The sequence below is a fragment of the Lynx canadensis genome, chromosome C1 (genome assembly GCF_007474595.2).
Source record: "Lynx canadensis isolate LIC74 chromosome C1, mLynCan4.pri.v2, whole genome shotgun sequence".
In the NCBI taxonomy this organism is placed as follows: Eukaryota; Metazoa; Chordata; class Mammalia; order Carnivora; family Felidae; genus Lynx; species Lynx canadensis.
This window is the reverse complement of record NC_044310.1, coordinates 212,129,850-212,150,972: the sequence shown is the minus strand read 5'-3', so window position 1 is coordinate 212,150,972 and position 21,123 is coordinate 212,129,850. Positions and strand designations below refer to the sequence as shown.

At 42.2% G+C, this 21,123-nt stretch overlaps 1 protein-coding gene across 15 annotated transcripts in view; it reads right to left on the bottom strand.

Moving 5' to 3' along the window:
* The window catches only part of SP140 (SP140 nuclear body protein), a 65,253-nt gene that overhangs the window by 15,570 nt on the left and 28,560 nt on the right, over window positions 1-21,123 (bottom strand). For 12 of the 15 annotated variants that reach the window (XM_030327395.2, XM_030327383.1, XM_030327382.1 and 9 more), the window contains 12 exons: window positions 20,016-20,099; window positions 17,058-17,141; window positions 16,208-16,291; window positions 13,371-13,454; window positions 11,275-11,355; window positions 10,038-10,121; window positions 9,558-9,638; window positions 6,473-6,559; window positions 6,151-6,267; window positions 5,287-5,340; window positions 2,489-2,554; window positions 692-772 (listed from right to left, as the gene is read on the bottom strand). In XM_030327395.2, coding sequence (XP_030183255.1) covers window positions 692-772; window positions 2,489-2,554; window positions 5,287-5,340; window positions 6,151-6,267; window positions 6,473-6,559; window positions 9,558-9,638; window positions 10,038-10,121; window positions 11,275-11,355; window positions 13,371-13,454; window positions 16,208-16,291; window positions 17,058-17,141; window positions 20,016-20,099 — 987 coding nt within the window. The remainder of the gene's footprint in view (window positions 1-691; window positions 773-2,488; window positions 2,555-5,286; window positions 5,341-6,150; window positions 6,268-6,472; window positions 6,560-9,557; window positions 9,639-10,037; window positions 10,122-11,274; window positions 11,356-13,370; window positions 13,455-16,207; window positions 16,292-17,057; window positions 17,142-20,015; window positions 20,100-21,123) is intronic. The other 3 variants (XM_030327393.1, XM_030327391.1, XM_030327396.1) reach the window with 3 other exon arrangements.

Below are 21,123 nucleotides of genomic sequence, written 5' to 3'. Positions count from 1 at the left end.
CTGCCTCTGTCACGTGAGACACTTCCATATTCTTATCTCTCTTCTCTCATCCGTCCCCCCTAATCATGGAGGGGCCCAAACCAGCAGCTCTTGACTGGGGGGGGGGGCAGAGCCAAGAGAGAATGTGAGAAGAATCTGACCGTGCCACTTCTGCACTACAGGTGCCCCAGACCAACGTTTGCTCAGGCTGAAGGAGGGGAAGCACTTTGAAATGGAGAAAACATTGACGTTTTAATGTAGTACAGAAAGGATTCCCAACTAATGGAAAGATAATTTCACTCTTGGGACAAGGAAAAAGAACGCCATCAGGCATGCCCAAGACAAGAAAAACTCATCCAGAAGGTAGACTTGAAAGAACAGTGAGAAAATGAACTTGCTTTCCATTTGTAATTTACCAAGTCTGGCCATTTTCATAAGCCAATGATGTAAGGTAAAGAAGTTTCCATGAAAAGCAGCTAAAACTCAAGAAAAGGATTTTAGGTCCTGGGCAAATAAAAACTATAATATAAATGCAAGCAATTTATAACCTTGGCTCCAAATGGGTTTGTTTGCTTTCTAGATTTCATAGCTTCCAATTTGACTGGTAATGTTGGCTAGTAAAAAATTAAGGAGGATCTATGTTCCTCAAAACCTTAGCAAAATTCGCATTTGCCCCTGAGGCCAAGTGTAAGTGGCACAAACTTTATCTTACCCTTGATCTTGGCAGGTTCTCGCAGATGCATTTTCCCCTTTTTCCCACTGGAGACCAACTGGCCAGGAGTGTTGCTGCTCTCTAGGGGATAAGCAGGGGAAGATACAGAGTTGGACAAAACAGCAGTTGACATGAGAGACCAAAAGCAAGTGAGTGAACACCAGATTCAATTCTGAACCCCCTTTCACTGTTCACTCAGACAAGAAAGCACATTAATGGTAAGGGATCTCAAAGAGAAGTCTAGTACATGCTCCACTTTTAGGAGGACTTATAAATGACATATAAGATTTCATTGTATTTTGAAAAGAAATGGTTTAGAATTTATCTATGTACACAGAGACCTAAAAGAAAATGTATGATAATTAAATCCAAAAATTTGGCATTCGGAAAATAAGTGTTCTTAAAATGGATGCAAGCACTTTTGTTTTTCTTGCCCAACAAAATTGTACACATTCGCCAACAGGGAAACCGTGTAAATTGAGAAGAACATCGGATATAGAGATTGGTGAAAATTAATAACTTTCAATTGGACTCTGAAATCTTACTCTATGGATCTGGTTCAAAATTGGCCATCATATGGAAAATGAGGTCTAACTCTCATTGTCTAAAAGAAAAGAGTTCTTTAAACCACTACTGAAACAAAAGATTTCAGGGGTCCAATTAGAAGTAGTACATATAGGGGTGCCTGAGTGACTCGGTTGAGTGTCTGACTGTTGGTTTCAACTTGGGTTGTGATCCTGGGGTACTGGGATCGAGCCCTGCATCGGGTTCCATGTTGAGTGCAGAGCCTGCTTGGGATTTTCTCACTCTCTGTTTCTCTCTCTCTCTCTCTCTCTCCCCCCACCCCACATGTATGCTCTCTTTCTCTCAAATAAAACTACAATAAAATTCAAAAAAGAAGTAATACATATATACTACTGGAAATTTAGAAAATGAAAATTGTATGAAACATCACCATTCTAGAGAGAGCCATAATTAACTTATTCAACAATATTCCCCTAAGCTTTTGTCTTTGTATATTTTACTATTTATTTGCTTTTAAATGTTTATTTATTTTGAGAGAGAGAGAGCATGTGTGCACATGTGTGCACATGAGCAGGGAAATGGCAGAGAGAGAGAGAGAGAGAGAGAGAGAGAAAGAGAGAGAGAGAGAATCCCAAGCAGGCTCTATGCTGGCAGTGCAGAGCCCAATGTGGGCTCTGAACTGAAATCGAGAGCTGGATGCTTAACTGACTGAGACACCAAGGCTGTCCCTTTACTATTTAAATACTTTTTCATTACAAAATTTGAACGTGTTTAATATTTCCAATGTAAACACATGCATTTAAAAACCACAAATAAAAACACACCTCTACTCCAATGACCATATATATGCAACTACTGCTTATATTTTTATTGATGAACATCTACTGATTTTTCCCCTATGTCTCTCTCCATACAGATTAATATGTACAAATAAGAATTTGTAGACAGATAAAAACACATTTGTATAGTTACATGTTTTTGCTTTTTACCACGTGCACACATACGTGCACACATGCGCACACACCTACACAGTCTGCTTTTGCATTTGTCTTTCTGTGGAACATCTTACCAAGTTAATACAAGTTTCTCGAGCCAGCAGAGAAGCCACATATTGAGGATGGCAGTGTCTCCCTGAATCATTTAGCTCTGGGTGATTACATGTTAGAGAACTAAACGATTTTGTGGAAGCCACTGTGTTTTCAGGCCTCTGTTAATAGTGGCTTAGCTTAGGTCCTAAGGACACCACTGCTAGGAAGCAGCTCAAGTGCTTACCTTTTTGGGGTAAGTTTCTCTGAAATTTCCTTTTATGTCTTGTCCAGCAATGGCCTTTCTTTTTTCCTTTGAACAAAAGAGAATAAAGTTCATCATTCAGAGCTGTAAATATAATTCTCAAAGCCATATGTGTTGATAGTTTTCATGTACTTTTACAGGCCACAGAACAGGGCAAAATTCTTAACTACAAGCACAGCAGTGTGAGGCTGATTTCAGAGTTCTGCTTTATTCTGCACGGACTTGGGAGACTATAGGAGATGACCTTCCTTTGAAAATTAAAAAAAAAAAAAAAACCACTAAAATTGGAAAATAAATTCCTGCTGGTGCCTTCACCTGAATGATCATTGTTGTGGGTATATAGCAGTATGTTTCCTCTTCAAGTGTCTTTCTGGTACATTCAAATGTGCAATAAGGAGGCACACTCCTCACAGCTGGATCGTGTCACGGATAATCCGCCGTGCTGGGGATTCGGAGGCATTCTTAGCTTTGACGTGGAGACTTAAGCAGTCTCCGTACGTGCAGTTGTGACCCAAATCCTCCCACTTACATGCCATCTAATGCTCGAAGTTCCGGGAGAATGTAAAGAAACCGCAGCGGGTTATGTGTTGTGTTTTGCATTCTTGTGAATGATGTGAAAATACAGGCACGTGAAAAGACCATTGGCACTGGGTAAACAGAGCTCGTACCTTGTTACTATTGTGAAATAACAATAGCCAACTACTAGATTTTTACTGCTAAGGGTGAAGACCCAATCCATGGAGGAGGCCTTCCAACTCCCACTTGAGATTTCCATTCGTAGGTGGGTCAACTCACACTCTGGGACTTAAAGGCAGGAAGGGCCTTGCTCATCCAAGGAAATGGTATGTTCAAGAATTCAGGGGTCTTGCCCCATTGGCACCTCAACTTTTCATGACCCTTTACAGCCCTCTGTAGGGGCTACAGCTGCATGCCAGGCTTGTGACTCCTCCCAGAAACTGCCCAGTTTGTCTCTTGGTGGGGAGAGCCACATCCCAAGGGGCTTTGCCCCTAACTGCTCCCAGCACACTAATCAGGCCTTGAGGCCTTTTGGGCCCATGGGTGGTGCCTCAACACCATCCATGCCTCAGCTTACAGACCAGTTGACTCTGGCCACACCACGGTGACTCTAGAAACTCACAGGTGTCATGAGAGTGACATGAACCATTTGTAGTCTGGCAATGGTGTGCCCTTATCCAAAAAGCTACTTCCAATACACAGATTGTGTGACTCTATGTCCCTCAGCTTTTCCTGTCCATGCACTTCTGGAAGGCTCTTTGGTCACCGAAGGCAGCTGTCCCCAGAAAGGATCGGCTTCATTCCTGCATCATGATCAGGATCAAAGCAGTGGAGGATTAATGGTGTTAGATAGACCAATTCTGAAAATTCAGGATTCTGTTCTGCCTGTTCCTGGAGACCATGCCTCATAGTTTCCCCTACCAGCCTAGAGGGCACAGCCTTCAGAGAGCCCAGGGGATTCAGATTTAATTCTGATTACATTTTATGCAAATGCCTTTACTCCACTTGTTTCTGGCCATCTGGATAAAAGGTCTGAGTGGGAATAGGAGATGATTTGGAAAGGAAGATGAAGTTGCAGCCACCTGAATGGTACACACAGATTTTGTGGCAGTAAAGGAAGAGCAAAAATCCAGGCATCTGAAGAGGGAACCTGGGAAACCCTAGTAAGAATGGAGGAAGGAGGAACATTAATGACATCTGCCTTGCAGAACTATCCCGAACCTACCACCAGAGAGAAACCACCCTGGTACGTGCCTCTTACCACAGAGATGCTGAGTCTGCCATTCTGCATCAGACACGAGAAAACAGAGACAGGCCCCAACTTCTGCACATCCCATGCAAGATCCCTCTGGACATCATCCCCACCTCCACTCTCAGTCATTGGGGAAGGGAGACAGATGCCACTTGGTTGGTATGATGGACAAAGAGGACAGATTAGATGGACTGTCCTCAGGAAGTTCCCCCCAGCCAAACCCTACCCCCAAATCAAGGACTCAATGCAACAAATGGAACTGGGAAGTCTAAGGTTTATAGCTGGCCAGGGGCCCACGTTGGAGGCACTGTCCATCTTCCCTTGGCTGATGTATGTTCCTCAACAACTGCAAACATTTCCCTTCCAGGGCCACCACGTGTGCCCATGGGATTGCCCTTTTTGTGTGAAAACCAAGCATTCACTTTCCTCCTTATGCAAACATGGTAAACTATAGCTTAGGCTACAAATTTAGTGGCTTTAAACAACACAAAACTATTATTTCACAGTTATGTCAACTAGAAGCCTGACAAGAGTCTCTCTGGGCTAAAATCAAGGTTCCAGTAGACCTTCATTCCTTTCTGGAGGCTTTAGAGTAGAATACATTTCCTTGACTTTCCTAGTGTCCAGAGTTCATCCATATTCTTGGCTCCTTTCCTCCATCTTCCTCCTCCTCCAGCCAGCAATATGGCATCTCTCTGTGACTATCTTCCATAGCCACCCTTCTACCCCAACAGCCAGGAATAACCTTCCATGTTTCAAAGCCTATGCCATTATATTGAGTGTACCCAGATAATCCAGAATAATCTCACCTTTCGAGGTCCTTCGCTTAATTATATCTGTAAAATCTCTTTTGCCAGGTCAGATAACAGATTACAAATTTCAGCAATTAAGATATGGACATCTTTAAACAGACATCCTATTAATATCTCTTATTATTGTAAGTAATAATAATGCTAGCATTACAAAACTCATTTCTAACATCAAAAGCAACTAAAATCTTATGCACACTTACTTCTTTTCCTCTTGAGTTTTCCCGAAGTAGAGTTGTTTCTAAGATCCACAGTATCTAGAATCACAGGTGAGGGTGAGGAAACAGAAATTAGTCAATAAAAGTTACCAATGTTAGGATTACTCAAACTGCAGAAGGTTTGAATTTACAAAGATGTTTTTGGGTTTATCATTTCTCTCTTCCTTCTAAAGGGACTAAAAACCTACTGACTTTAGAAGGAGTCCAGAATGAGCCTTCCTTTATTTCTCAATAGTAATTGGAAAAACACTCTTAAATACCTATGTACTTCAGTCTACTCAGAGATGTTTGTCTAGGTCTTAAGATTTTTGTGAGGATTAAATAAAATCTTATGTCCAAACACGTATAGGAAATCACTCTGTAAACCAGTGACATGCTAGAGGGCATCCATCAAAAATATATGCTAGGTCAAGAATAGTCTTTCCTCATGACAATTAAGTGGCACGATCAGTTGTCTTTTGAGAGTTTTCTAAGGTTGTGACAAAATGACACTATTATCTACTAGCAGAAGTATGGTTGGCTTTCTTGGGCTCCACAGGAGATTGGCTGTGACAGGGTGGAAATCACTGTATAAATACAAGCCTTTATGATTAAGACTAATGTAGTCAATGAGATACTGCCATCTTTAAGAGCATATTTCCACCACATCATTCATGCATAATCAGCAGGGACCATCTTGTTAAACACGACTTTATAATAATCTCTTGCCTCTCTATTATTGCCAAAGGGGTCAGGTCGAGCAAAGCAGGGAACAAGATACTGGGATGGGCCAGAACACCTGATACCATCCTACTTGGGTCTGTGGTGCCCATAGAGTCATGCCCATCCCACACCCACAGGTGGCTTTACCTATCATGGCACATGCTTCGCTGTCTGCAATGCTTGCTTCTGGACCTTCTGGCACATCTTTTGAGAAGCACATAACACAGGTACACTTCTCATTTCCACGTGCTGGTGGCTCTGCTCCTGGGCCAAAATTGTGATGTATGAAGACTTTTATTGACCCCAGTGATCCCCTTTTCTGTACCTTTCTGGATCTCTACTTCTCTACTTCTTCCTCCGAAACCTTTCATTGGCCCTACCCATCTCTGGCCCTTGCTTTTCCCTTCCTTGTCTTTTTCTCTTTGTCAGCTTCTGTTTCTGGTTTTATTATTCTTTAAGTCATAATTACCTTGTCCGTCATAGGGTAGTAGGCTGGAAGTAAGCTCTTCTAATTCTTCCTCACTATTTATTTGGACAGCTTCTAGTTCACCATATGCTAAAGAGAAGCAAGAAAATTACAGTTTGTGGATCCTGAGACAGTGATTAGGGAAGAGTTCTTGGTGCTTTCATGTTGCACCCTGATATTTTGAGTTAGAATGAGCTGCTTTCTGGGAAAAGACTATTCCTGCTCCAATAATCACAACCAAGAGCTGCCAAAGCCATGTTTTTCCCATCTTTTGTACCTCATTCTGCTTTCTCTACTCTTACATTTCTATCTGTAGCTCTAAGAATAAAATAAAAAGATCCTATCCTTCCAGGAAAAAAACCAACTGTTCTTTGAAAATTGTAAAAAAGTCATTACCAGAATGAGTTTTAAACTCATCCCATTTGGCCAATCACTATTTACATCACAAACCACATTTAAAGCCAGGCAATTAGTGACAGCTTTACACTTCTGAAAATCAGCCAATCATCAACAACAGCCACTCTCCTGAAAGCCCGTGTCTATGACTAAATGATAACCTAGTTGTAAACTCTCCCTGGTTCTAAAAGTCTGTAGCCCCTGAACTACAGCCTTCCCAAAACTCTAATAAAAGCAATTTTCTTTTTTAAAAAAATGTGTCCTGTAAGTACAGTACCTGCTTCCACCATGTGCCTTGCTCAGCAAGCAATAAATCCCTCTTTTAACTTCAGATGTTGTATGATGGTCTATCCCTTCAAAAATGGAGTTCCCACCAAGACCATCCTGAAGAGTCTTGTTTAGGGATCTCCTGTGGGACCCGTGGATCAATAGGTGTAAATCCACAGCCTCTTGTGCCCAACTCAGATGGTCTTCCTCATCAATCCATCTCAACAGTGACTTGAGCTCTGACTTGTTTCACTGAGTTCTTACTTCTGAATTAACTTTATTGTTTAAAGATGTGTATGCAATTAGATGCAAAGTAGTTAGACATTTTGGTTTGGAGGTACAGCAGTTAGCAAATATTCTGGTAATGTTTTTATTCTCCCACTGGTTCACTTACTCTCACTTTTGTCTATTTTTCAAAAGTCTTATCTTATGTGTGTTTGCTCCTGATTTTCTTGTGCTTCTTGAATGTTAGAAGAAAGTGATCCAAAGCAAACAGATGGAGGCATAGACCTGATAAGTCCCCTATCCAAAGCTAATTAACGGATGTGGGTCTATTAGACAGTAGCCAATTTGTGCAAATATATTTGGTCACTCTTGGTCTTGAGTCCCCCACCAAAACTTCTTGTCAATTTTTGAAAGTAAGTCATAATCTGAGGTCAACTATTATCATGTAATCGACCCTATGTCCCCATTGTAGTCTTTGCTCTCTGGATGAACCCAATACCACATTCACCTGCAGGACACCATTTGCATTAATGACTGCGTATAGTGTCTTTGTTGCCATTTGTCATAGGTGTATCTTGGCCAAAGCCACAGTCTTCCACTGACAGAACTGTACTTCTTCTTTGTACCTGCAGAATGATTCTTGCACTTATCTTAGTAAATGGCAAAATTTCACAAAAGATGACTTTATGTTTCATTGGGAACTTTGGGCATGTCAAGAGTAAGCAGTGCATTTGATAGTATTTTTTTAATGTTTATTTATTTATTGAGATAGAGAGAGAGTGCTAGTGGGGGATGAGCAGAGACAGATGGAGAGAATCCCAAGCAGACTCAGCACTGTCAGCACAGAGCCAGATGGGGGGCTTGACTCACGAATCGGGAGATCATGACCTGAGCCAAGATCAAGAGTCTGATGCTTAACTGACTGGGCCACCCAGGCGCCCCTGATAGTATTTCTATAAAAGAGAGAGAGATGACTGAAAGTTCCCATGTCCCAACCACTTACTGCTACTTTCAGACCATCATCTAATAGTTTCTTCCTTTTCTTAAAAAAAAAATCCCTATAAATTTAATAGGTAGAGATATATTCTGCAAATCAAACTACCAGATTAAGTGTACTAAAGAAAGAATAACTTTAGAATTCCTAGAAAATTTTCCTAAGCATTATCAATTTATGTTTTTTTTTAATTTTTTAATGTTTATTTATTTTTGAGAGACAGAGTGTGAGCAGGGGAGGGGCAGAGAGAGAGGGAGACACAGAATCAGAAACAGGCTCCAGGCTCTGAGCTGTCAGCACGGAGCCCAACACAGGGCTTGAACTCACGAACTGTGAGATCATGACCTGAGTCAAAGTCAGAAGCTCAACTGACTGAACCACCCAGGTGCCTCTACACATAATCAGTTTATAATTGATGTGAACATTAGTACATCTACACTATGCATAACTCAAGATTTGCAAGCAATCAGCAAAGTAGGTATATCTCACTTCTCTGTAGTGCCTAATGCAATTACTATAATCTTTTCTGAAGCCATATTCTTTTCTTTAATACATTTATGCTTAGCTTTGTTTGATGTACGATTTGATAACAATAGCTTACATTATTTACTTGGGTAAGTCAATGACTTGTCTGGACAGTTATTTTCCAGAAATGTTCTTAAGTCTCATTGTGGTAGGCATAATTCTCAATGTCCCCTTGGCTCCACTTCCCTGATCACAGGAACTGTGAATATCATGAGATATTACCCCTATTATTAGGTTATGCTACATGGAGGAGTCGATATTAAGAAAAAGAGATTATCAAGACATGAGATCATCAATGCTGGTGAGGATATGGAAATAAGGAAGCTTGGTGCACTGTTGGTAGGACTGTAATGTGGTACAGCCAATATGAAGGACAGTATGAGAGCCTCAGAACATTAAAAGTAGAACCACCATTATCATCCAGCCATTTCACTTCTGGGTATATATCCAAAGGAAACAAAATAACTATGTCAAGGAGATATCTGTGCCCTCATGTTCATTGCATTATTGTTTACAATAACCAAGACATGGAAACAACCTAAGTGTCCATCAACAGATGAATGGATAAAGAAAATGTGGTGGATACACACACACACACACACACACACACACACACACACACACAGGAATATTATTCAGCCATTAAAAAGGGGGGGAATCCTGCCATTTGCCCTTCCTTACATGATTCGCTTTCTGGTGGTGAGCTCCAGTCTTCCTGGGGGTCTTCTTCATAATACATCTCTAAACAGTCACTGCTACTGTCTGTTGAATAGAATAAAATCCATTAGCGAATCCGGCATATGACCAATGGAAACCATAGTAGAAAAACTCATCCTGAGAAAAAAGACCACCAAGGAGGCTCAAGTATCTTCCAGGTGGGAACGTCCCTGCCCTTATACCCTCCTGCCTTTGAGTTCACCTGAGCTGGGAGTTGACATAGCTCATGCCACTATCACCAGAGGCTGAGAATGATCACCCATCTCCCTCCCATCCCATACACCTAATTCTCTATTTTTGATCCTTTTCACTTGGCTCTACACATTCCTTCTGTATGGGTAAGTGAAGGGGAACAGTGGAGGTGGGGAGAAGTAAGGGGAGATTTTCCTACTTGCAGACAGAGAAACAAAGATTCAGTGAAATGGGAGTTGAAATTATAATCACCTTCCCCATCATATAGTACTTGGCTGGGCACTTTCTCTGGTGCTTCTTCACTGGTCATTTGAGGAGATTCAGAATCACAGGAGCCTGAAGGGAAACAAGGAAAGGAAGCAAGCCAAGATTTTCAGAGCACAGGTGAACTGCCCTTTGGGAAAAGGGACATCTGCTTCAAGGACCCCATCTGAGATCCAACAGAGCCCTGCTCTGCCTCTCTTTCCATCTCCATCACCTAACTCTCCTGCTCTCTGCTTCTCTGTTTCCTTCCCATAGATCTGCCTCCAAATATTTCTGCTTCTGCACTAGGAGAATATTTGTGCATCTTTGATTTTGTGGGCTCCATTCCCCTGACTTCTATCTCTTTACTTTTCCATCATTTTTTCCTCAATAGTGACCTTGATCTTTTCTTTTCTGCTTATTCCTCCTAGCTCTGCTCTTCTAGGTCTCTCTAATCCCTATAGCAGGATCCATTCCTTCTGTCACTGTCTCTCTTGACTTCTTCCCCTCCCTAGTGGCATTCTTTATTAGTGAAGTGGAAGTCTCTCTCTCTGCATTAGGCCTTGTTCTGGCCCCCTTAGGAGCCACAGGTATCCCTTTGGACTCTTATGTGTGTCCACCACATTGACCCCTGCTAGCCTCACACAGCCACTACCTGCAATGAGATGTTCAGGGCACAGGTCTTTGCTCTTCCTCCTACTTGATCCTTGGGGGAAAGAACAAGTATCCTTTGTCTGTGCTTCCATGTCTTATCTCTAAGGAAGAATAGCTACAGTTTCCCTAGCTAAGTCCTAAAGTTTTCTGAGGAAATCTCGCTTGCCCAAGTCCTTTGAAAAGAAAAAAGTGCAACATAATCCAAAACCTGATGACAGATATGTGACAAAAACTGTAATTTGGGCTGGAGAGCCCTTGGTCTTTCCTCCTGGAAAGTAGATCTCAGAGCCACATTTTTCTGAGGCCTACCCAAGGATATGACAATATAATAATAATATTAAGCACTAGATAAATACATAGTTTTAATTCTTTATAGAAAATAAGGGGTGGGCAGGGGTTAAAATCACAATATTGAGTCTTTTGTATAAATAGACATAAAGAGTATGAAGGAAAAAGATGCTGTCTTCCCAGTATTTATCTACTATAACATTAAGAGGGAATGCATCTATTCCAACAAAAAAGGCCATGTTGCTCAGCTCTGAATGCAGCCACCTGATACCCTACAGCCCAGAGCTGGCCATCCCTTTCTTACCTGGCCCACATGTTGATGGGGAGCTCAAGACTTCCTGAGGCTCTTCTTCATCACTGATGTCCCAGATGGCATGGCCATGCTCTGCAGGAAGGAATGAAACCCGCCAGCCATTTCAGTACACAACCAGGGGAGATCACCGTGAGAAAACTCATAATGAAGACATGGACACTCAGGTATCTGCTAGGCAGAACTGTCCCCATCCCAAACCATCTGGTCCCCCTCTGGGCTCACCTGGCCTGCAGGTTAACTTGATCTTGTCACTATCATCAGAGCCTGAGGACCATCTACCATCTTCCTTTGTGTACATCTAATTCTCTCTTACTTCTTCCCCTTTCCCATTGCCCCTGCTCACTACTTCTGTCTCTGCCCTTGTCTCCTGCTACCAGTGTCTCCATGTGCTTCTCTGTGTTTGGATGTGTTTGTGTCTCTTCTGCTTCTGTCTTTGTCTCTTGTGTCCCTGATACTCATTAGTGTCTTTATGTCACTCATTCTCTTCTTGCTCCCTTCCTTGTGCTGACCATCAAGAGTGGCATCCCTAACATAGTGCAATAGGACCCGATCAGGGGATGGGTTATGGAGCAGACTAGGCCAAGACAACACCACCAAACACCCGGAAAAGTTGCTCAAAGGCCCACATATAAAAGAAAGATCAGAATATCACAATCACTAAAAATATTTACACTATCATTAGCGATGAGGCAGAAGAAATAGGGTGGCACCCTACAGTGAATGGGAGACACAGGAAATCACAGGAAGGACAACTGATTTAATTCTAAGGCAACAAATCTCACTGTGTTTATATGGGAAAATAATATGATCTGACTGACATCTTGCAAATAACAATCATGCTAAAGTGGAGAAAATGGGTGGGATGGGAGCAAGAGGAAATGGGACATTCATGTTCCCTTGAATGAGGGAGCAAACCCTGGAGAAGGAGTTTCTAGTTTCACAAAAGAAGTCGTTGGTTTCAATTTGGGAAGTGTCAGTTCCTGAAAGTCATCCAGATGGAGAAGATCCTGTGATAAATGCCTTCAGGTACATATATGGATGACCTTGGGAGTCAGGTGTGCCTAGCAGGCATGTATTTGAGATTCATTCTGGTACCTGAGAGTAGCTGAGACTGACAGGGAGAGGGATATTGCTCTCCCAGTGTTCCGGGCACTACTCTCTTACTAGGGAGATTAAATCTGAAGACTCACTACTGAGATAGACCCCATTTCCTGGAAGATTCTCCTGTCCAGACTCAAACATCAGTGTTACAAGATCCCAGCTTCTTCCCTCCCTATACAGCAATTTTCACTCCTTATTGACTTTTAAATTATTTTGATATAACTCTCTACATAGTTCCTGTTGTGCTTCCTTCTGCATTATTATTATTTTGGTATTTACTTGCCAGATGATATATAATCTCTCTAATTTCATCTCTGTATCTCATCTCTTAGTGAGCTTATATCCTTTCCATGTTGCCTTTCGCTTTCTCCTTTTCTATCTCTGTTTCTCTGAGTATTATCTTTCTGGATGCCTGTAAAATTTCCATCATTTTATCTATTTTCCTCAGTCTCACAGATGCTTCCCCCCAAATTGACAAAAGTTCTTCCCTCTTGACATGGACCACAGCACCATATGGCTTTCTCTTAACAGCTCTATCCTAACAGTCTCCCAACAGACCTTCTATAGTGCAAACCTAGCAATCACTCACAAAACTTATTTCCATGTTCCTGGTACTTCCAGAAGTAGGCTGAGAACGATCTCATTGCCTCAGCTGCCAGAGCCTGCTGGTATTTCGATTTTCGTGGGCATTTAATAAAATCACCCAGGTCCTTCTGTTCTGGTACTGTAGCCTACCTTGCTATATCCTGTCTCCCTTTGTTCTCCAGGCAGGAATACCCTCTCCACTCAAGAGCTCTGCTCACTGTTATCCTTAGTCTCTCTCATAGTTTTGAAAAAAAGCAAAACAGAAAATGGACACAGGGCCATCTGTATGTATGTGAATATGAAGAAGAGAATGGTAGGATGGGCGAAAGGCAATATTTTTCTTTGTGCTGATTAGAAAATAAAGATTTATTGAGGTGGTTGGGAATTTAAATCAGAATTACCTTCTCCCTCTTCTCCAGGTAGGCTGGGCATCTCCTCTGGTTTTCTTTCATTAGTCATTTGCAGAGCTCTAGAATCATAGGTCACTGTGGAGAAACAGCGACATGATGGACCATGGAGGGCAATGGGAGCAAACCTCAGCATGTCCGTGGCCACCAGGATGGGACAGTGAGCGCCTGCTCCATGCCACCCCTGGGAGGCTGTCTTGTCCTACTTTCTGCCATCTTGTTGCACTTCCTCTGTCCACTTCTCAGGGTCCTACCTGCATTTCTGTTTCCTAGTAGTGTATCTCTTCCATTGTCTGGACTTCTCCCCCATCTCTCGTTTTTCACTCTTGTTTTTGTTTTTGTCTTTCAGTAATAATGCATCTCTTTTCTCCTATTACCCTTTTGAGCTTTCTTACTCTAGATGTCTTCAAGTCCAAGTGGTTGAGTCCATTCCCACGCTTTCTCTCCCCACCAATGTTAGTTTTTTCCTTCATGAAGGTAATGAGGGTCTTATGTTGGAACCAGTTTCACTCCTTTGGGGCTCACCTGTTAGGGCTCCTGGGGCTTCCTCTTCATGTTCCCTTTGTGCCCCCACCCTGACTTCCAGGTGGTTTCCCTGTCACTGTCACCCTCAGTGACACACCCACTGCTGCCCACTCTTCCTTTTCTGTTTTGCCCTTGCAAAAACAACCAGTGTGCCTTTCTGTGTTTTCTTTCCCTGTCCACAAAACAGAGGTTACAACAGCTTGCCTGCCTGTGTCATAAGTTTTTACAAAGGTAAAAGGAAGCCTCACACAGCACAGTACTGTGACAGAGACTGTCAGAAACCTTGCACACTTTGTCTCCCACACTTTGTTTTCTCTCTCATTTTCACCCTTCCTGCATGTGTCTGCCTCTTGCATTTCTACTTCTGTATCTCACTCCTGGGATGTCTTGGCATTCCTCTTTGTCTTGGTTTGTTTCTTTCCCCAAGTCTATTCCCACCTCCCTTTTTTCTCCTCATGCCTTCCTGATGCTGTGCTTTATGTCTTCTCCCCATCTGTCATCTTGTTGCTTTCTAAGGATCAGAAAAGGCCTCTCTGAGACAGTATCTAATTTCCACATGATTTCACCAAATTAGTGAACAAGAAAACTGTCCAGAATAGTTCTGGTGTCCAAGCACAGGGCCAAGCATGTGCCAAAGCTCAGATAAGCAAGTGTTATCAGAAAATTAAAATCACTGAAAAAGCATTATGCAAATTTTTGAAGTAATTGCAGGGCAGGAGGAGTCATGGGAAGGAAAATTGACTTAATCTTTCTGACAACAAGAAGTTATTGGCTTAATGTAAGAAAGTAGGATAAATCAACCTGCATTTTCAGAGTCCTCTGGTTCACCTAGAGAGATTGGGTGTGAAGGGAATATGACTGGGGCAAAGATTTGAGACTAAAGGCTGTTGCTCTGTCTCCAGAGAGAAGAGACATATGACTGGAGCATTTGTGTTGGGTGTGGAGAGGAATGGATGGGCAAGAGACAAGTTTGAGGTAGAGCTGACTAACCTGGATGACTGATAGGCTATGTGAGTTGAGGGAAGGGGATCAGTCACTGATGATCCCTAAGTTTCTGTCTGAAGAATGAAACAATGGTATTCCGTACTGAGATAGGGAACACTGGAAAAGAAGCAGATCTGGTGTCAAGAGAGAGGGCACGTGCAATTGTGGGTGTCTTGTATTGAGGTTCTTTGTAAAACTTCCAAATGGAGATGTCCTTCAGACATCATAAGACAAGCCTGGGCAAGACATAGGTGTTTGGGGATCATACATTGTAGATGGGAGCAGACAAGGCTTCCTAGGGGGAGGTTCACTTACTCTGAGAATATTACAGGTGCCATGCTGGTAACTAGGGACATCATAACCTCAAAACACATTGCTAACATGTTCCACCCCCAGTTCCAGACTTGTTTCTGATCAGCTACTCTTCTCTCAATTCCTACAATGTCCCAAACTGTCTTCTATATCCTTTGTAAACAGTATTCACCTCTGCTGAATTTTCACTCATCTCCGGTAGCTTTTTCTCAATATATAATTTCTATGCCCCTCCTCACCTTTCTATTTCTTAGTGTTCCCTCCTGCCTCTGCATCTTTCTGTCTTAACATCATGTCCTCTACCTGTTTAAGATTATTGAGCTTCTCTCCTTTCTTCCATTGGTGCTCATTTCCCTGCTTCTATCTGTTCTGTCTAGTTATTAACTCTGTTTCTAATTTTTCAACCTAAGAATTGAAACTGAAAACTTAAATTTCAGACTTTCTGCATATTTTGTCCATGTCATATTCCTTCTCCCACATTATCAATGTTCTGGACTGTGGCCATTGGCAAACAAGCAGAGATCCTTAATTTTGCCAGGTCCATTTCAAAACTCTTTCACATGAGTTCTCTATATTGCAATTATACTCATTATGCTCATGTTCCTGGCACAACCTCAGGGAAAATAGGTTGAAAATGATCTCCCCTCACGATAACACATTCCAGCTTAGTTATATTTAGACTTCATGTCTATTTAGGTAGGATTGTCAATCACTCTGGTCTGTCTTCATTTCACGATTCCATCTATATTTTTCACTCTCCGTCTCTTTGTCTATGTTCTACACCCAAGGAAACAGCAACCAATCTGAGATCATTCTTCACTGCTTGTATCTTTCAAAGGAAGCAACCAGAAGCTGGCCATAGTCTATGTTTATGTGAGTGTGGATGAATGGATGGGTGGATGGATGGATGGATGGATGAGCAGGGAAGGGGATGAAAGAATAGGTGTTCCTCTGTATTGACAGGGAAATAAAGCTTTGATTAGACAATAACTTATCTAAATCCTAATTACCTTCTTCATCATAAGGTAGTAATCTGGGCATTTCTTCTGATTCTCCTTCTTCATCCCTTTGTAGAGCCACAAGTTCACAGGACGCTGAAGATAGAAACAGGAACATGATAGACAGTTGGCCTGGACTCTGCCTGACATGGCCAATGCTTAGAGAGCATCGGAGCTCCGATGCTCAGAGTGCAGGAGAATGGCTCCTCATGAAGAAAAGTATGTATGTACCGACCGAACTTGCTCTGCCTTTTTTTAACACCTTGTTAGGCTCCTTCTCCTTCTCTATCCTTCCCTCTTCTCCCTCTAACTCTGTCCCCACATGTTGCTGCACCATGAAGCAATGGATCTCTTTGACTATCATTTGCTCTCCCTGACTTTTGCCAACTGTTTGCATTTCTGTCCTTTTGTTCCTCCATGATGTTCTGTATCTCTTTGCTCCAATATCTCCTTATTTATTCTCTTAACTCACTTCCTCTATCTCTGCTATACATAGTTTTCATCAATCATACGCAATGCCTAGGAAGTAAGTTTAAGATTATCTCTCCCCTCCCAAATCCCAACCTGGAAGTATTTAGATTCCATGCACATTTAGATTAAATTGGGCCCACTTAGACAACTTCATTAGTGCCCCCAGTCTGCATTTTTATTATTCTATACATATTATTGTTATATTATATTATTATTCTACCTATATTTATCTATATCCATATATATCCCCCTTACCTCTCACACACCTGAGAAAAAAAACAGGGGCAGTAAAAGTGTGTATTTGTGTTTGGGAGAAGGAAAGGAAGTGTCCCTTGCATACAGACTGACAAACAAATTTAATGAAGTAATTGGCCATTTAAGTCATAATTACCTCCCCCATCACCTGGTAGCAGTTTGGGAATCTCTTCAAAATGGCCACCATTTGTCCACTGGAGAGTGCCATGCTCATAGGAAACTGAAGGGAAACACAGAAATGACCAACCACATATGATGATGAGGGAACAGATCTTAGCACACTGAATTCTGGTGTCAGGGCTCAGGTGAGCTTCTCCTTGGGAAAATAAAACCTCACCTAAGACGATCCACAGCCCTGCTCTGCCTCTGCTTCTGTTATCCTTCACATACCTTCTTTCTCCTTCTTGTCATTCAGTCACCACACACTATTGCTTCTATACCGTGAAGGATTGGCCATCTCCGTGAATCCCTAGACTGCCCTTTTGGTCTTTTTTCTTCTTCATGGCTCTTCATTGCTCTCTGTAAGTTTCTTTTGTGGCTCAGTTTTTCTTTTAATATCTCTCGCATCCCACATGGTAAGCCTCAATCCTACCAGCCCCTTCTCTTTTTCCCTGCTCCTATCACTGAAATATATTTGTTGGATGAGGATCTTCTTGCATTGGGTCCTGATCCACTCACCTGGGTAGCTGAACATCTCCTGCGTTCTCTGGTGCGAACTCTGCCCTGGTGATGCTGGCCACCCTGACCCTCTGCCAGCCCCACATGACCATCACCACGGTCCCTCCACTTGTGTAACAAATTTGACCTGGTAAAAGACCCTCACACACTGCAGTGCTTCTATTTATTTATCTATAAAATAGGAAGAAGCAACAGTGTGTCTAAATGCACAAGTTTGTGGAGGTGAAATGACACGTTGTTTGCCAAATTTCTTTGAAAAATCACAGTAACATAATAAAAACTAATTGTCAAAAATTATAATTTAGAGTTGAGAGCAGTTGATCTGAAGGACCATGTTTCTCCTGGGGTTTTCTCTAAACTTAGGCACAAAACACTGTTATCAATAAACAGAATAATACATAGTTTTTGTACTCTAGAGAAGCTAAATGCTCAGTTGCTATCAATTCAAGCCTCTACTATGAATAAGTATGAAAGAAATTGCCCTTTCTTCAGCATATTTTTCCTAGAATGTGCACTTGGAAACATTTATGTGACTCATGGGATTCTAGAACACACTGGATCTTTTGACTGTGGCATGTGCTCAGAGTAAAACACATCAGGAAACACCAGCTCAAAATCCAGCCCCCTCACACCCTGCAGCCCAGCACTGGCAACCCCCTGCCCCCCACCTTCCTCACTGGGCCCACATCTTGATGGGGAGCTCAAGGCTTCCTGTGGCTCTTCTTCATCACTGGTCTTCCAACAGGACTTGTGGCGTAGACTCTGGGTCTAAAGTTCTCTCTTGTCCAGCAAGAGAGTGGGACGCAGGATTAAAAGCTAGAGATGGCTAATGTCCAGGAAAAGACAAGAGCCCCGAATAAGGGTCCTTGCCCTGTTTTTATTAGGATCAGAAGGCTTACAAACATGGCAATGGACGTGCACAAAGAGACTATGAATCTGTGAACATTAACTTGAGGATGTGAGGGAAGTGGGGTCTTGAAGATATTTAGGGTTAGGGGTTTGGGTTAATACAAAACAAAATCCGGGTGCCGGGCAATTGGGTGGAAGGTTGTTTATAGCTGACATGAGGCACCACTTCTGTTTATCTTAGCTAGCCTAGGGGATGAAACAGGTAGAACACATGACTTCAGGGTTGACAAGGCATCTTTCTTTTGTTAATCATCTCTGCTCTGGGCAACTTCACCCTGCAACTGAAAGCAACAATCTATATCCCAATTTACCTGTTTACCTAACTTGATCCTTCCTGTGAAAGCAGTTTTCTGCTATAGTACTAAATTGGGGGTGCTTCCAACCTGAATACCTAAGGGAAAGAATGCTGAGGAATTGGCTCTAGCTTGAACAATGAAGAGCAAACAATGCTTTCAGTTCTAGAAGTGCCAAGTTTCAGGTTCTTGAGCGAATATCAGTGTAGGGATCTATCATGCCCCTGGTCTTCAGGTCCACGGATAAATGAGCTCTGAAGATAAGCTAGGGTGGAGGTTTGGTCTTGGGAATCACTGGAATGTTCAGGGAGAGGCTTATTGCAGTGTGACATTTTGTAAGTGTCACTTTGATAATTTGGGACAGTTTCATCTGGAAACTCGCAGCTAATGTCGTCAGCCCTTGTGTCCAAAGGTATTTCTATCCAGTGCTCTGGCCTCAAACCTGCAGCATCCCAAACTGTTCCTCTTCCCCCTTATCCTCTGTTTACCTTTCACCTAGTTTCCATCTACTCTCTTTCTCTGCATAAGTGCCTTTGCTTTTCCCTGGCTTTCTCCACTTCCTAGTACTTACTTTCCTCTCCATATTTCTCTTTCCTTATGTTTTCTCTCACTTTTTACCTCCGATCCTTGAGCCATATTTCAGTTTCTCTCTTTTCTACTATGTCTCTGCTTCCTCCCTGTCATTGCTGTTTCTTCCACTTTACCTTGACCTTCAGTCTATCTGTGCACTGGCATCCTCCAGGCTCCCCACTCTTGCTGTCTCAACCACTCCACTCTGGGACTTTGACTACAGTATGGGGTCTACCCCACTGGCCAGCCCCAGGGGGGAGTTTTCCCACGTGGACTGGACATGGCATGCTACCTCCAAATTCCTCTCAGTTGGTCTCTTGAAGTTAACTGAAAATTATCCCCCTTCCCCACCCTGGAGTTTATGTTCGTTTTGGAAAATTGGATCTCTTTATGTAATTTGTTTTCTATTACCCCTAGCTACCTTTTCCACTTTCTCTTTCTATAATCTCCATCACCAAATATTGTCTCTACTGAGGAGCTTAGATTTCTCTGCCCATAGTCTCTGTCACATCTGTGGGCAGGTAAGGGCCAGTAGAAGAAGACACTAGAAGAGACCTGGGGTAGGAGACAAAATGCAGCCTTTGCTCCCATGAAGACAAGAAAATAAAGATTTAATACCAAATTGTAACACGAATAATAGTTACCTTGTCCCACGTATGACAGTAAGTTGAGTCTCTCTTCTGGCACACTGAAATTATTCATTCGGAGAAGTGAATGTTCACAGAACTCTGAAGAAGAGGACAAGAAAATGGCAGAATTTAGACAGTGACCGGAGAAGAGACCTCTGTGTGCTCAAGCTGAACTCTGACATTCAAGCTCCAAGGACCCCACCTGGGACTCAACAAAATCTTGCTTGCCTCTTTTTCATGCAGATGCACCTAACTTAAGTAAGTGTAAAAGAGCTGTGTAACCAACACCACAGTCAACATCTGGAACATTTCCACCATGCCAGAGAGTTCCCTTATGCTGATTTCAAGTCAGTTTCCACCCACTGTAAGCAGCCATTGTTCTGATTTTTATCACCGTTAAGAAGAACTTCCTTTCTGGAACTGTACTTATCTGTCCTGATGCTCATATAAAAAGGGTTACACAGTATGTATGCTTGTGACTGGCTTCTTTTGCTCAATGTACATTGGACTCATGAACAACATGGGTCTGAACTCCGTGGGTCCACTTGTATTTTCTTTCTTATGAATTGTAAATAAATTTTTTCTCTAGCTTACTTTATTATAAGAATACAGTATAGAATGCTTATAACATAAAAATGTGTGTTAACAGACCACTTATTTAGCGGAAAGGCATCCAGTCGACAGTAGCCTATTAGTAATTAAGTTTCTGAAGAGTCAAAAGTTATATGTGGATTTTCAACTGTGCAGGGGGTTGGAGCCCCTGCCCCCTGAGATGTTAAGGAGTCAACTATAATGTTTTAGGGATTCATCCAGGTTGTTTCATATACTAGTAGTTCATTCCTTTTTTAAAAAAAATGTTTATTTATTTTTGAGAGAGACAAGAGACAGAGTGTAAGCAGGGGAGGGGCAGAGAGAGAGAGGGAGAGACACAGAATCTGAAGCAGGTTCCAGGCTCTGAGCTGTCAGCACAGAGCCCAAAGTGAGGCTTGAACTCATGGACTGCAAGATCATGACCTAAGCTGACGTCGAATGCTTAACCGACTGAGCCACCCAGGTGCCCCTAGTTCATTTCTTTTTATTGCTAAATAGTATTCCACTCTGTAAATGTATCATAGTTAGTTTA